The sequence below is a fragment of the Myotis brandtii genome, unplaced genomic scaffold (assembly GCF_000412655.1).
Source record: "Myotis brandtii unplaced genomic scaffold, ASM41265v1 scaffold13, whole genome shotgun sequence".
NCBI lineage: Eukaryota > Metazoa > Chordata > Mammalia > Chiroptera > Vespertilionidae > Myotis > Myotis brandtii.
In genome coordinates this window covers 4,899,867-4,914,446 of record NW_005354595.1, presented here as the reverse complement: position 1 = coordinate 4,914,446, position 14,580 = coordinate 4,899,867, and the positions used below count along the sequence as shown (strand labels likewise).

Here is a 14,580-nt window from a genome sequence, read left to right as displayed (position 1 = left end):
CCCGCCCCAGCAAAAGCATTGCCACCAGCTTTATTGCTTTACTTGCCTTATTGCGCTGGAGGTCTGGAACTTGGGCTTGAGGATGATGCTGTGCCTCTTATAGACGACTGGTTTTTCAAACTCTTGTACCTCACAAATATTTCTCATTTACACTGAAGTTTATAGCCCAGGCTAAATCATTGTCCCGTAGGAGTTTTGACCTGGAAAAGGGGAATCTTAAGTAAGGACAGATAATCTGCATAAGATACTGCTTCCTTGATTTGAAAAGAAGTACAATTTTCTCATGCCATGTTCAGTAGTTGGTATTTTCTTGTGTGGGCTGAGTCAGAGGTTCTCAAAGTGTGGTCCAGGAACCCCAGGGGTTCCTCGCACTTGCAAGGCAAAATTATTTTCCTGATATGCAGATGTTGTCCTTTTCACACTCATTTTCTCACACGTGTACAGTGGAGTTTTCCAGAGGCTACATAACCAGTGATACTGTAACATTGAATGCAGATACAAGACTCCAGCTGTTATCTATTTGAAGCTAGACTAGACCTTAAAGAGATTGGTAACAAATAAAAGTGTGGCTTTTCTCTCTAAATGGTTTTTACTTTGGAAAATAGCTATTTTTCATGAAAAATATATTATTTATGTTAACATTTAGTGCATTTATTATTTTTAAAATGAATACATAAAGAACTATTTTAAATTATCCTATATAATAAAGAGCAAATATGCAAATAGTCGTCATGTCCTTGTGCCCTCTCACAGGGGCCAGGGGACCTGAGGTTGGGCCTCCCTGCCCTGTGTGGCTTGACGGGGGTGGAGCTGGCCCGGTCTGGGTCTTGTGCGATTTCAAGGTGCACGTGGGTGGGCAGGGACTTGACTCTGGGTCCCGAAACGCGCCCCAAACTCTGACAGGAGGGAGATTTTCATATACATTTTACTAATTTTTCATCTCTGACACTTCTATTATAGAGAAAGGGCAAATAGCAATATTAAAATATTTCCTCTAATTAATTCCCTTTTAATGTGCACGAATTTCATGCACCGGGCCACTAGTTTTATTATAATTTCTGATATTCTAAATGTTGATACATGAAACCCACATAAGCAAAAGATCTTTGAGGTTTTAAGTAATTTTTTTTTCTTTTTAAGGGTAAAAATTTTATTTTTAAGGAATTTCATGCTGCACATTTTCAGTGAGTCACATAAGAAAGCAAAAATGTGCCTGGCTGGCGTTGCTCAGTGGTTCAACATCGACCTATGAACCAGGTCACAGTTCGGATTCCCAGTCAGGGCACATGCCCAGGTTGCTGGCTCCATCCCCAGTAGGGGGCGTGCAGGAGGCAGCAGATCAATGATTCTCTCTCACTGATGTTTCTGTCTCTCCCTCTCCTTTCCTCTTTAAAATCAATAAAAATATCTTTAAAAAAAAAGAAAGCAAAAATGTTATCCTCCCCTCATCCTAGAAATAAATAGGAAGGGCATAAAATTTCTTTTTAAATCACATTGGAAGTTTAGCACCAGCATCCAAAATGAACAGAAAAGGGGGGGGGAAAGCATTTACTATATATTTCAGATTTCTTTGGTTGGGGTTCTCTCCATGCGGTATTAATATTTCTTCTTTCAAATCGTATTACTGAAACAGTAAAAACCATGAAAAAAATATAAACCTAGTGGTTGCTGAAACTGGGGGGGCTGCTTTCTTGTCTTCTGTGCAGGCATTCCCGGTAAAATAGCTGGAAACATTGGCTGACATTCTCCCTTTTGTGTTGGTTTTGTGAACAGTAATCATAAACATTCTAATGTCCACATCTTGGTTTTTAGTCTTCCTCTTTATTGCTTGTGTATTTCTTTTTTTTTTTTTTTAAATATATCTTACTGATTTTTTACAGAGAGGAAGGGAGAAGGATAGAGAGTTAGAAACATCGATGAGAGAGAAACATCGATCAGCTGCCTCCTGCACACTCCCCACTGGGGATGTGCCTGCAACCAAGGTACATGCCCTTGACCAGAATCGAACCTGGGACCCCTGAGTCTGCAGGCTGACGCTCTATCCACTGAGCCAAACTGGTTAGGGCGCTTGTGTATTTCTTTGGTGTTGGTAAGGTCATGGTCTGCTTTTTGTTTTACTGTTTGAATGGTCATTATTTCTTTAGGTCACTTGCTGATGGTGAAGGTGTCTGGGGAGCCTGGTGTTAGGAAGCACTGCTCTGCTAGGTGGCTGGAGCAGGGTTCTCAGATAGCACTTCACCTGCCTTGGTCTCTTTGCCATCTGGTGAAGGAGCGTTAGCAGGATCGGGGCAACGCCGATAGTTGTATGGGCACCAGTATCCGCGGAGAAAAGATGGCTGGTTTGTACCATTAGCCACTTGTTGATTCTCTTTATCTTCAGCCTCTTCAGTGGGACAGCTGGGGTAGGTCATGGGTGAGGAGGTCCCTTACGTTACCTTGGACAGTAAGTTGGATTTTGATGAACAGGTCCCTGAAGTTGCACTCCCTCTGGGACTCCATCTTTCATCTCTCCACTAGCATCACATCCAAGGAGATATGGTGGTTTCCCCCTTTTCTTTTTCCATGTGACTGGTGCTTCTTAAGCAGATATCAAGGTGTTTAATAAATTTGTTTGTGTTTTTGTTTCTTTTTGATTTGCATTCTGTTGGGATGGGGAAAGACCCATGAGCGATGGTCAGAGGTCTGTCCCACGTGGTCAGGCAGGAACCACCACCGGTACTGAGGGCCGAGGGCTGTGCTGGGGGCGGTGCAGCTGACTTGGGGCCCTAGAGAACTGCCAGTCAGTGGCAGGGGCGGTCAACCCCATCACTGCTGCCACAAGAATTTTTTCTAAGTCAGGCTTTTTCAAGGTTTATCTTACATTATCGTCACCCTTTTAAATGTAAAGTTCTACGATTTTGGAAAGGCAGCAGCATAGTTTTGCAATCTTTATGAATCCCCATATAAAAACATACAGAAAAGTGTAAAAATCATAAATGTACAGCTCAATGAATTTTCATAGTGACTATCTATGTAATCAACATCTATAAAAATAGAACATTCATAATGCCCCCCAAACCCCCTTTGTTATATGATGTTGTAAAGGGATTCTGCCCAGTGTGGGGTGGGAAAGGATGTCTCACAATTTACTTCTGTGTGTTTAGAGAATCTTAGATTGTCTTTCATGTTTTAACTGAAAGGAAAGTTAGAATATTTGAGCGACCTGACATAAAATATTGGTCAGGGAGTGTAGTGTGGTAGAAAGAGCTCATAAGGTCAGGAGACCAGTATTTAGTCCAAACACTGACTGGGTAGCTTGGGATATTTACTAGTACCAGTATTTGTGCAGTGAGTGAGCTGAACTAGAACACCAGCTGGGCAGTAGCCCCGTCTCAGGAGCCTCAGTTTTGACTCTAAGGTTCTAACTTCTGTTGGAGGGCAGGAGAGTTGACATAGACCTGAAGCAAGACTGTGGTAGTGTACTCTTCATCTTGCCAGGTAAAAGCAAAGTGTTTCTGGGATTCTTTGCACGTTAATATGGAGAAAAAAACATTTGCTTACCAGGTTACAGGGGTTATTTTGTTTTGTTCCAGTAACAATGTGGCATCTGGAATACCGGCTGCAATTGGAGTCACTGCCTGTCTACATTTATGATTATGATAATCACAGTCCTTCTCCAAATTCATCCGTCTTCTCTATAGACCAAACAGGCAAGTTGAATGGCACATGATAGCTATCACCATCTTTTCATTTTTCATGTTTTTGGTTATGGCACCCATCTTTGTGGTATTGCTTTTTAAAAATATCTCGAAGGATTTCTGCATGACCATTCCTACCATAATGATCTTTGGATCTGAGGATCAATTTAGGTATTGTGCCAGTTGCCAAATATATCTATTCTTGTTATATATTAAGGAACTAGGGAAATAACCACAGGTGAGTGGGTGGTGGTTTTATTTGGCCCACTATGATTCAAACCTGATCCAAAACTCCTGGAATCTACTGTGTTATAGACTATAAGCATCTGTTGTGTACATGACTATTTTTAGTAATTTTGATGAAAAGCATACTTGAGGCATATGAGGTAGATTATGTTGTTAATTTTTCTCCTTTTAAGGAGATAGATCTATAGGCAAAAACTAGGGCAAAAGTTCACTAATATACAGTTTAAAAATACTTAACACCTGGAGCTGAGACTTTAAGAAAGCTAGAACTGCTTCTTTCTGGAAGTCATCAGTCACCAGCAAGCTAAATGTTAACTGTTTGGAAAATAGCTACAGTGCAACTAGTTCTTCAAAATAGGCACACACTGTAGAACTAAAACAGATTGAGTACATAAAATAAAAAAGTCATGTATGCAATATATCGAAAAATATTTTCCCAAGCTTTGTTATAACTAAGTCAATGAAACATTTTCATAGATAGTCTAATGATTCATTTTGGGCAGAGCCTGGGATTATTTTGTAGATGTGATTTTAAGTGAATTTATGGGAATAGAATGTGACTTTATTTTTTTAGCTTTCATTTAATGAAAATATTTTTTAAATTATTTATTATTTTTCAATTGCAGTTGACATACAATATTATATTAGTTTCAGGTATGCACCCCAGTGATTAGACATTAAATAACTTACTAAGTGATCATCCCAATAAATCTACCCATCTGACACCATATATAGTTAGAATATTGATTATATCCCCTATGCTGTATTTTTATATTTACATCCCATGATTGTTCTGTTACTACCAATTTGTACATGTTAATCCCTTCACTTTTTACACCCAATCCCCAAACCTCCATTCCATCGGGCAACCGTCAAAATGTTCTCTGTATATATGGGTCTGTTTCTGTGCTGTTTTGTTTGTTTATTTTGTTTTTTAGATTCGCATCAAAATGTTCTCTGTATATATGAGTCTGTTTCTGTGCTGTTTTGTTTATTTTGTTTTTTAGATTCAACTGTTGATATGTATTTATTGCCATTTTATTGTTCATATTTTTGCTCTTTTTATTTTCTTTTTTTTTTTCTTCTTCTTTTTTTAAAGAAGACCCTTTAATATTTCATGTGATACTGGTTTGGTGATGAACTTCTTTAGCTTTTACTTCTCTGGGAAGCTCTTTATATGTCCTTTGATTCTAAATGATACCGCTGCTGGGTAGAGTAATCTTAATTATAGGTCCTTGCTTTTCATAACTTTGAATATTTCTTGCCAATCCCTTCTGGCCTGCAAAGTTTCTGTTGAGAAATCAGCTGACATTCTTATGGCTCTTGTAGGTAATTGACTGATTTTCTTTTGCTGCTTTTAAGATTCGTTGTCTTTAATCTTTTACATTTTAATTATGATATGTTTTGGTGTGGGCCTCTTTGGGTTCATCTTGGTTGGGACTTTGTGCTTCCTGGATTTCTATGTCTATTTCCTTCACCGAGTTAGGGAAGTTTTCTGTCATTTTTTTTAAATACTAGGTTTTAAATTTCTTCCTCTCTTTCTTCTCCTTCTGGCACCCCATGATGCAAATGTCGGTATACTTGAAGTTGTCCCAGAGGCTCCTTACACTATTTTCATGTTTTTGGGTTCATTTTTCTTTTTGCTGTTCTGATTGGGTGTTTTTTGTTTCCTTGTATTCCAAATTGCTAATTTGATTCTCAGCTTCATCCATTCTACTGTTTATTCCCTGTAAGTCATTCTTCACTTCAGTTAGAAGTGAAGAATGATTTCTGACTCGTTCTTTTTTATGGTTTCCATGTCCTTTTTTATGCTGTTGAACTTCTTTCCAAGTTCATCTACTTTTCCCCTAAGGTCATTGAGCATCCTTATAACCAGTGTTTTGAACTCTGCATTTAGTAGATTGCTTGTCTCCATTTTTTTCTCCTGGAGATTTGTTCTGTTTTTCCATTTGGGACATGTTTATTTTTCTTCTCATTTTGACAGCCTCCTTATGTTTGTTTCTATGTATCAAGTAGAGCTGCTGTGTCTCCTGGACTTGATAGAGTGGCCTAATATAGTAGGTGTCCTATAGGGTCCATTGGGACTAGCTCCACGTTTACCCCATCTGGGCATTCCAGGTGCGCCCTCTTTTGTAGGCTGTGTACACCCACTTGTTGCAGTTGAGTCCTGATTGCTGTTGGCACATCAGTGGGAGGGATTTATCCCCAGGTCGATTGGCTACAAGGACTGGCTGCCACCACTGTGGGGCCCACCCCACAGAGCAGGACTTACTTCAGCAGTGCTCTGGTGCCTGCTAAGTCCACCCCTTGAGTGTGTTCCTTGTGGAGGTGGTTGGGTAGTGCCTTGACAAGAAGCTGTCCACTGGGTACGCTGGCTCTGGGGCCGTCTAGGTGGTATAGGCCAAGGTCAGCTACTGCCTGTGTTTAGCCTAGGGCCACCGGTATAAGCTACAGAGTGATCTGCAGATGGTTGCTATTTGTGCCGGGCTTGGAGGTGCCCAGGCGAGGTCAATCTGTGAACCAGGGTTGGCTGCCTGTAGTGCCAGGCCTGTAACCACTTAGCGAGAGGTATGGGCATGCCAAGGGCAAGTGCTACTTGTTTGAGAGATTTCAGGAAAGTCTGAAACATGAGCTAAGACATGCCTTTTGTATGGAAAAGCCACTGAAAAATAGCTTGGGTGAGCCCCCAAGTTGGGTGGGATGGGTTCTCAGGAAATCAACAGGGCAGGGTGAACAATGTTAGCCAGGTTGATGGAGACTCAGATATGGCGCCCTCCTGTCGGCTCTGTGGGGGAAGGGTTCATAAAAGGAACAATGGCCTCTGTTAGCACTTCTGTCTGGGAGAAAGCTGCCTCTCCAGCTCTTGCCTTGATGGCAGATACTTTAGTTCTTCCCTCTGTGTCCCTGGTGTCTTTTCAAGCTGCTGCCCCGTGCTAGAACTCAGAGGGAGTAGATCCGATTAGTCTGTTTAAGAGGAACTGCCTGGGACTCAGCCCTCCCTGTCACTTAGCCACAATCCCCGCTGTTTTTTACAGCCAGAAGTTATGGAGACTTATCTTCCTGGCACTGAAACACTGGCCTGGGGTGCCTGGTGTGGGGCTGGGACCCCTTGCTCTTCAGGGGGCATCTTGGCAGCAGAGATAATCCTCCCAATTTTTACCTACCACATGTGGATGTGGGACCAGCCCATTTCTCTCTCTGACCCTCATACTAGTCTCAGTGTGTCTTCTTCTATATAACCTTAGTTGTAGGACTTCTGTTCATCCAGATTTCGGGTGGTTCTGAATGGTGGCAGTTCTGTAGTTTAGTTGTATTTTTTATGTGGTTGTGGGAGGATGGGAGTACTGCATTTATCTATGCTGCCATTTTGACCGAAAGCCTCTCATAATGAAAATATTTTGATGTTAAAGTTCATAGGTGATTATATGTATGTACTTTAAACATCTTATACTTTGAATTAGATTCATATGCCAATGTGACAAATTTTGCTGAGAGTTTTGGGGAAAATAATTCTATTGAATTATTGTCACAAACATTTACATTCCAGATAGGACAGAATTTTCTCTTTAATTTTTATTTATTAATAAAAAAATTTTTGGATCTTCACCTGAGGATATGTTTTTATTGATTTTTAGAGAGAGAGGAAGAGAGAAAGAAAGAGAGGGAGAGGTGAGAGAAACATTAATCAGCTGCCTCCTGTAAGTGTCACAACCATGGATCAAAGCTGCAACCTAGGTATGTGCCCTGACTGGGAATTGAACCTGCAGCCTTTTTGTATACGTGACAATGCTCCAATTAACTTATCCACTCAACCAGAGCAAGAATTTTCTCTTTTAAATGTCAGTATGTTAAAAATAAAATAATGTATCCTAATTAACATGCTTGTTCCTTAGCTAAGAAGTACATATTTGTTTTAAAAATGAGAAGAAATTAAAAATATCACATTAACTATTTTTTGTTATCAAATATTTTTTTGCATGCTCTAAAGATATGCAAGCTATCTCTGTTTAGCTTTCTATATTTTCATAGTTTAACTTCACATTAAACTAATTTTGATACCAGTATGGTATATGCAAAGAAACATAGCATCCAAAGAACTTTATCATAAATTCCTCTTACTGTAAAATGTGTTACCATAGTGTGTGTACTGAAAAGAGTGTTATAGAAAGGCCAGTTTGAGTTAGAGAAATTTTTCTAGGTGACATAATTTTGAAAATTAGGACTGATGTGAGGGAGACCCTCCCTTCAACTGTTCTTTTCTTTTTTCCCTAATAAGATCTTAGTTTCAATGATTTAAGACTGGTTGGTGTTATGAGTACTTTTTCAGTGCCATGATGTGCCTTTCTCATCCCTACTTTGCAATAAGAGCTCAAAAGAATTATAGCTTGGGCTCAGAGAACTGAGTCAGAAGCAGCCCAAGGGTTGCATTTTGCATACCTCTTTTTTTCCTGCTGTCAATGATCAATCCACTCAGCAGATAAATCAACAGAGTCTGTGCCATGTACTAGGTAATAAATACATGTTTTTATGTATATTCACTCATCTTAAATCCTTATAAGTTATGCATTATTCCCATTTTATGAAAGTTGAAATTTAAGCTTGGGGGTTAGAGGGTGTATAAAAAGATCACAAAAATGGTGTGCAATCATAGCAGCCTTCCTCACTTGTGATACAATTAAGGGAAATTAATTGTAATATGATATAAATAAATAAATAAATAAATAGGAAAGCAAACAAATTGTTGTGTTCACTACAAAGGGTAAGTGCTGGAACCAGGATTTATTTGTGGGCAATTAAGCTCTAGATGACATACTCTTAAAAAAAATTATGTTTTTATTGATTTTTAGAGAGAGAGGAAGAGAGAGTGATAGAGAGATAGAAACATTGATGAAAGAGAAACATTGATTGGCCACCTTCTATACACCACCGACTGGGGATTGAGCCTGCAACCAGGCATGTGCCCTGACCGGGAATTGAACCGTTGATCTCTTGGTTCATGGGTTGACACTCAGCCATTTAGCCACACTGGCTGGGCATAGACTCCATACTATTAAGCACTCTCTATTGCCTTTCAACATGAGGATTGCTCAGTATGGCAGCTAATGTCCATTGACCAGAAGATCACACTGTGCTGACTAACCAATGTAATCAGTCATCACTGTGTGCGGCAATACTGAACAGTGCCTATAGACATATTTAGATAGATAACAACATATATGTATTTAGGGAAATAGTGGTATTAGCTTTAAAGACAAGCATGATCATGTGTCATCAAAATAACTCTAAAAATTCTTTGGTTTATTGCTACACTGGAGATTGACATCCTGTCTTTTAGTAAGTTTCTTGTAACTAATTTTTCTTCCAGATTGGAACAGGTCACCATTTCTTGAGTTGTCACCAGATGGGTATCATTAAACCTTGACATCACTTCTCTTGGCAGGATGTGTACACCACAGAAAATTCACATCTGCCAACTCATGTTCATTCCCGGGCACATTTTGTTGTGTGGAATGGTGGGTTGCACTATTTAAATATTTATATCTCTTTTGTTTTTTTTCTCTTGAGTATATATGAATGCATTCCCATGTTAATACAAGTATGATGATGTTATTGTACTGAATTTGCATATACATTTTCATAGTTACTTTGTTTTTCATTTTTGCATAAGTGAGCTTCCTCCTAAGACAGTGGTTCTCAACCTTCTGGCCCTTTAAATACAGTTCCTCATGTTGTTACCCAACCATAAAATTATTTTCGTTGCTACTTCATAGCTGTAATGTTGCTACTGTTATGAATCATAATGTAAATATCTGATATGCAGGATGGTTTTAGGCGATCCCTGTGAAAGGGTCGTTCAACCACCAAAGGGGTCGCGACCCACAGGTTGAGAACCGCTGCCCTAAGAGGTAACAATAGTTAATAGTTTGGTTGCATATTATTGCAGCCTAATTTTATGTATTACTTACATGTGTATGTACCTATAGAAATATTTGGTTTTCTGTTTTTCCCCCCCATTAATGATTTCTTCCTGTACATATTATTTATATACATATGTTTTTCTTTTTGTCATGTAAAGTTGCTACATTCTTTTGAATAGATGCATTGCATTCCTCAGATAGGATATGACATAATGTGTTAGAATCTTGTTTAAATATACAGATAATAAATGAACATTTTATTTTAAATAATTCAAATACAATTAAATAATATAATCAAAATAAATTTAACGCCACTTTGATCATCTTCCCAAATCCCAAGCTTTTCTCAAGAGATAAGAGTTAACATTTGATTTATTGCACACCTGTTCTGGGTATTCTGTGTATCTGTATGTTCCTAGAAATTAATTACAGGAAAAAACTGAAAAACACATTCACATGGAGACTAAATAACATGTTACTGAACAATGAATTGGTTGTCAATGAGATCAAGAAAGACATTAAAAGATACCTTGAGAGAAAAAAAAAAGATACCTTGAGAGATATGAAAATGATAACACAACAACCAAAAATCTATGGGACACAGTGAAAGCAGTCCTAAGAGGGGAATTTATAGCAATATTAGCCTACCTCAAGAAATAATAAAAATATCAAATAAACTATTTAACCTTATAACTAAAGGAGCAGGAAAAAGCCCAAAGTGAAGAGAAGGAAGGATATAATAAAGATTAGAATAGAAATAAACAAAATAGAGTCTAAAAAAACAGTACAAAAGATCAGTGAAACCAAGAGCTGATTCTTTGAAAACAAACAAGATTGACAAACCTTTAATCATATTCATCAAGAAAAAAAGAGAGAGGACCCAAATAACTAAAAAAAATTAAAGAGAAGTAACAACTGACACCAGAGAAATACAAAGGATTATAAGAAAATATGAGCAACTGTATGCCAACAAATCAGACAATCTGAAAGAAATGGATTAATTCCTAGTTACATACATTCTTCCGAAACAAAATCTGAACAGACAACAACTAATGAAACCAAAGCAGTGATCAAAAAACTCCCGGCAAACAAATGTCCTGGACTAGATGGCTTCACAGGTGAATTTTGCCAAAAATTTAAAGAAAAACTAACACCTATCCTTCTCTAGCTATCCCAAAAAATTCAAGAGGAGGGAGGACTTCCAAGGTCATTTTATAAGGCCAACATTATTCTAATTCCAAAACCAGATAAGGACTCTACAAAGAAAGAAAATATAGACCAATATCCCTGATAAACATAGATGCAAAAATTCTTAGCAAAATATTAGCAAATTGAATCCATCAATACTTAAAAAGATCATACACCATGATCAAGTGGAATTTATTCTGGGGATGCAAGGTTGATACAATATCCACAAAACAGTTATTATGATGCATCACAAACAAAATTAAGATAAAGATCATATGGCCAGTTTGCTCAATGTTTGGAGCGTTGGCCCATGGACCAAAGGGTCTTGGGTTCAATTCCTGGTCGGGGTGCGTGCTGGAGGCAGCCAAACAATGTGTCTTTCTTAGGTTGATGTTTCTCGCCCCTCTCCCCTGTCCCTCCCTCCACTCTGTCTGAAAAATCAATGGAAAAAAATCCTTGGGTGAGGATTAAAAAAAAAAGATCATATGGTCATATCAATAGATGCAGAAAAAGTATTTGACAAAATGCAGCACCCATCTGTAATAATAAAAGTGTAATATGCTAATTAGACCAGATGTCCTTCTGGATGTCCTTCTGGACGAAGCTGTGGTGGGCAGGGGCCGAGGCAAAGGTGGCTGCCATGTCTAGAGGCATCAGGCCTCTAGTTTATGATAAAAAACTCAGCAAAGTGGGAATAGAGAGGAACATACCTTAACATAATAAAGGCTATTATATAAGACAAATGCACAGTCAACTTCATACTCAGTGGGGGAAAACCAAAATGTTTCCCTTCAAATCAAGAGCAAGACAGGGTTGTTCACTTTCACCACTCTTATTCAACACTAGATGCCTGGTGCACAAAATTCGTGCAAGAGTAGGCCTTCCTTCCCCCAGCTGCTGGCACTGGCTTCCCTCTAGCACCTGGGACCTGGGCTGGCTTCCCTATGGCTGACCGCAGGCACCCGGGACCCAGGCAGGCTTCCCTCCGGCCGCCGGCAGGCACCTGGGACCTAGGCTTCACTCCGGCTCTGGCTTCGTCCAGAATGACGTCCAGAAGGACGTCTGGTCTAATTAGCATATTACCCTTTTATTATTATAGATAGTGCTGGAAGTCCTAGCTGCAGCATTCAGAGACATTTTGTGATGATGTAAATATCTGTTCCTCATCAACTTTTTGCCTTTGGGTTTATTTTATTCTATTTCTAGCCTGTCATGTTGAAAGCTTAGTTTATTTCGACTTTCATTTTTTTTAAAGTACTTAAGATTATACATTTTTCTTAATACAGTAGGTCCTCAGGTTACATCGGAGATCCGTTCCTACGGCGCAACGTAATGTGATTTTCGCCGTAAGTTGGAACCCACCTACATAAGCACCTACGTCACTCACATGGAGCACTTACACAGCAGTAATAAAGTGAACAGTAAAAAAAATTTTTAAAAAAGATAATTCCTGACCTTTACTTGTGGTAAATAAATAATAAGAAACATAAAGCACATGCGTACATACGTCAAAATGATGGAACTTTTTTTTTTAATAAATAAATGGGAGATGGCGACGTAACCACGAAACGACATACGTCGAGTCCGATGTAGCTCGAGGACTGCCTGTATATCTTTTTGACATATCAACTGGGAGTACTTACAGTAGGGCTGGGAATGAAAGGAAATAGTAGGTGTGGATATTGTTTATGCTACTAGGAAACTGGCGACAAGGGCCTGAACAGAGTATTTTAAAAAATAAATATATTTTATTGATTTTTTACAGAGAGGAAGGGAGAAGATAGAGAGTTAGAAACATCGATGAGAGAGAAACATCAATCAGCTGCCTCCTGCACACCCCCTACTGGGGATGTGCCCGCAACCAAGGTACATGCCCTTGACCGGAATCGAACCTGGGACCTTTCAGTCTGCAGGCCGACGCTCTATCCACTGAGCCAAACCGGTTATGGCTGAACAGAGTATTTTAATGTTGCCCAAACCACCCATGTCTTAACAAATGTTTTTAGTCTTGATTTAAAGAACAAAAGATATTCGTGATGATTGTGATTGTCACACCCATGAGTAGTGATACATTTTGAAAATTATGAAATTAAAAAGTTGCTGTTTCTTTAGTGCTACTGGTATTTTGGGAGTTATTTAATATACAACTCTCTCATATCATTTTTACTTTACCATTTCAGGAGCAGTGGCGGTGGCATGGAAGAATCCTATTTCAAGTTGGTTTACTGCTATGCTCCACTGTTTTGGTGGAGGAATTTTATCCTGTTTACTGCTTGCAGAGCCTCCATTGAGGTTTCTTACAAACACCACTAATATATTACTGGCATCTTCAATCTGGTAAGTTGCCTTTTGGTGAACTATTAGTTATTTAAAACCTTGTTTTGTAAATTATTTGTAAATGGAATTTTTTTCTTTAAAAATATTTTATGTTATTGAAAAGTTAATGCATATGCAAAGGAAGGAGCTCAAATAATCCCAAAGGTTTTATGTGCAAAGTGTGTTTCTTTTTTACCCTTCTTCTCTCTTATTCTCTCCCAGAGGCAGTATTGTTACCATTGTCTTAATGTATCTTTAGTGGAAGCATTTCAAATATGAAAGACCATCAAATATTTGGCCCCAAATAGTTTATCTTATGAACGTAACCCATACACATAGACATACCACAGGAGAAAATCAAGAATGCAACCAACTATACCAAAGTCATACTCTGTTGGATTTTTGGGAGCCTTATCTGATTTAACATTGATTTGTTTTGAATTTAGTTTTGAAGTGAAGAAAAATATGAGTAGAAATTGCTTTGGATTCTTACAAATCAAATTCAGTGCCTTTGTGCGTGCTGTCTTCTCTCTTGCTAACATTCCCCAGAAGCTTCATATTTTCTTTTTTTCAGACAGAATGAAATAGCACCTCCTCTTTCATGACTATCACATCATCCTTTATTTTTCTTCTTAGACTGATTACTACCTGACATATTATCTGTTCATTTCTTTTATGTTGGTTTGTCTTACTCCACTAGAATAATAGCCTACCAGAGCAGGGACTTTATTTTATTAACTAGAGGCCTGATGCACAAAATTTGTGCAAGAGTAGGCCTTCCTTCCCCCCGCCCCCCCGCTGCCGGCACTGGCTTCCCTCTGGTACCCGGGACCCGGGCTTCCCTTGCAGAGGGAGGCCCCACCCACCCGCCACAGCCCACCGGCCGGTGGCCTGGGCCTCCCTCTGTGACATGATCATGGGGCCATGGCTGGGCCCCTGACCAATCGCATCGCACCCGCTTTGGCTGGCCTGGCACCAGTGGGTGTCATAGTGTTGTCCCGAATGGTCATCCAGATGGTTGTTCCACTGCAACTGTTCGGTCTATTTGCATATTATGCTTTTATTATATAGGACTAGAGACCCGGTGCATGAAATTTGTGCACGGGAGAGGGGGGTCCCCTCAGCCCAGCCTGCACCCTCTCTAATCCGGGACTCCTCGGACATCCCTCTCACAATCTGGGACCACTGGCTCCTAACTGTTCACCTGCCTGCCTGCCTGATTGCCCCTAACTCCC

The 14,580-nt window shown here is 39.3% G+C and overlaps 1 protein-coding gene across 2 annotated transcripts in view; it reads left to right on the top strand.

Moving 5' to 3' along the window:
• The first annotated feature begins 3,562 nt into the window (after window positions 1–3,562).
• Window positions 3,563–14,580, top strand: part of TMEM38B (transmembrane protein 38B) — a 36,821-nt gene continuing 25,803 nt past the window's right edge. The window contains exons 1-2 of one of the 2 annotated variants that reach the window (XM_005859797.2): window positions 3,563–3,689; window positions 13,210–13,366. In XM_005859797.2, the coding sequence (XP_005859859.1) occupies window positions 3,578–3,689; window positions 13,210–13,366 (269 nt within the window). In that variant the 5' untranslated portion in view covers window positions 3,563–3,577. Of the gene's footprint in view, window positions 3,690–9,290; window positions 9,437–13,209; window positions 13,367–14,580 lie in introns of those variants that run through there. The other variant, XM_014534430.1, reaches the window with a different exon arrangement.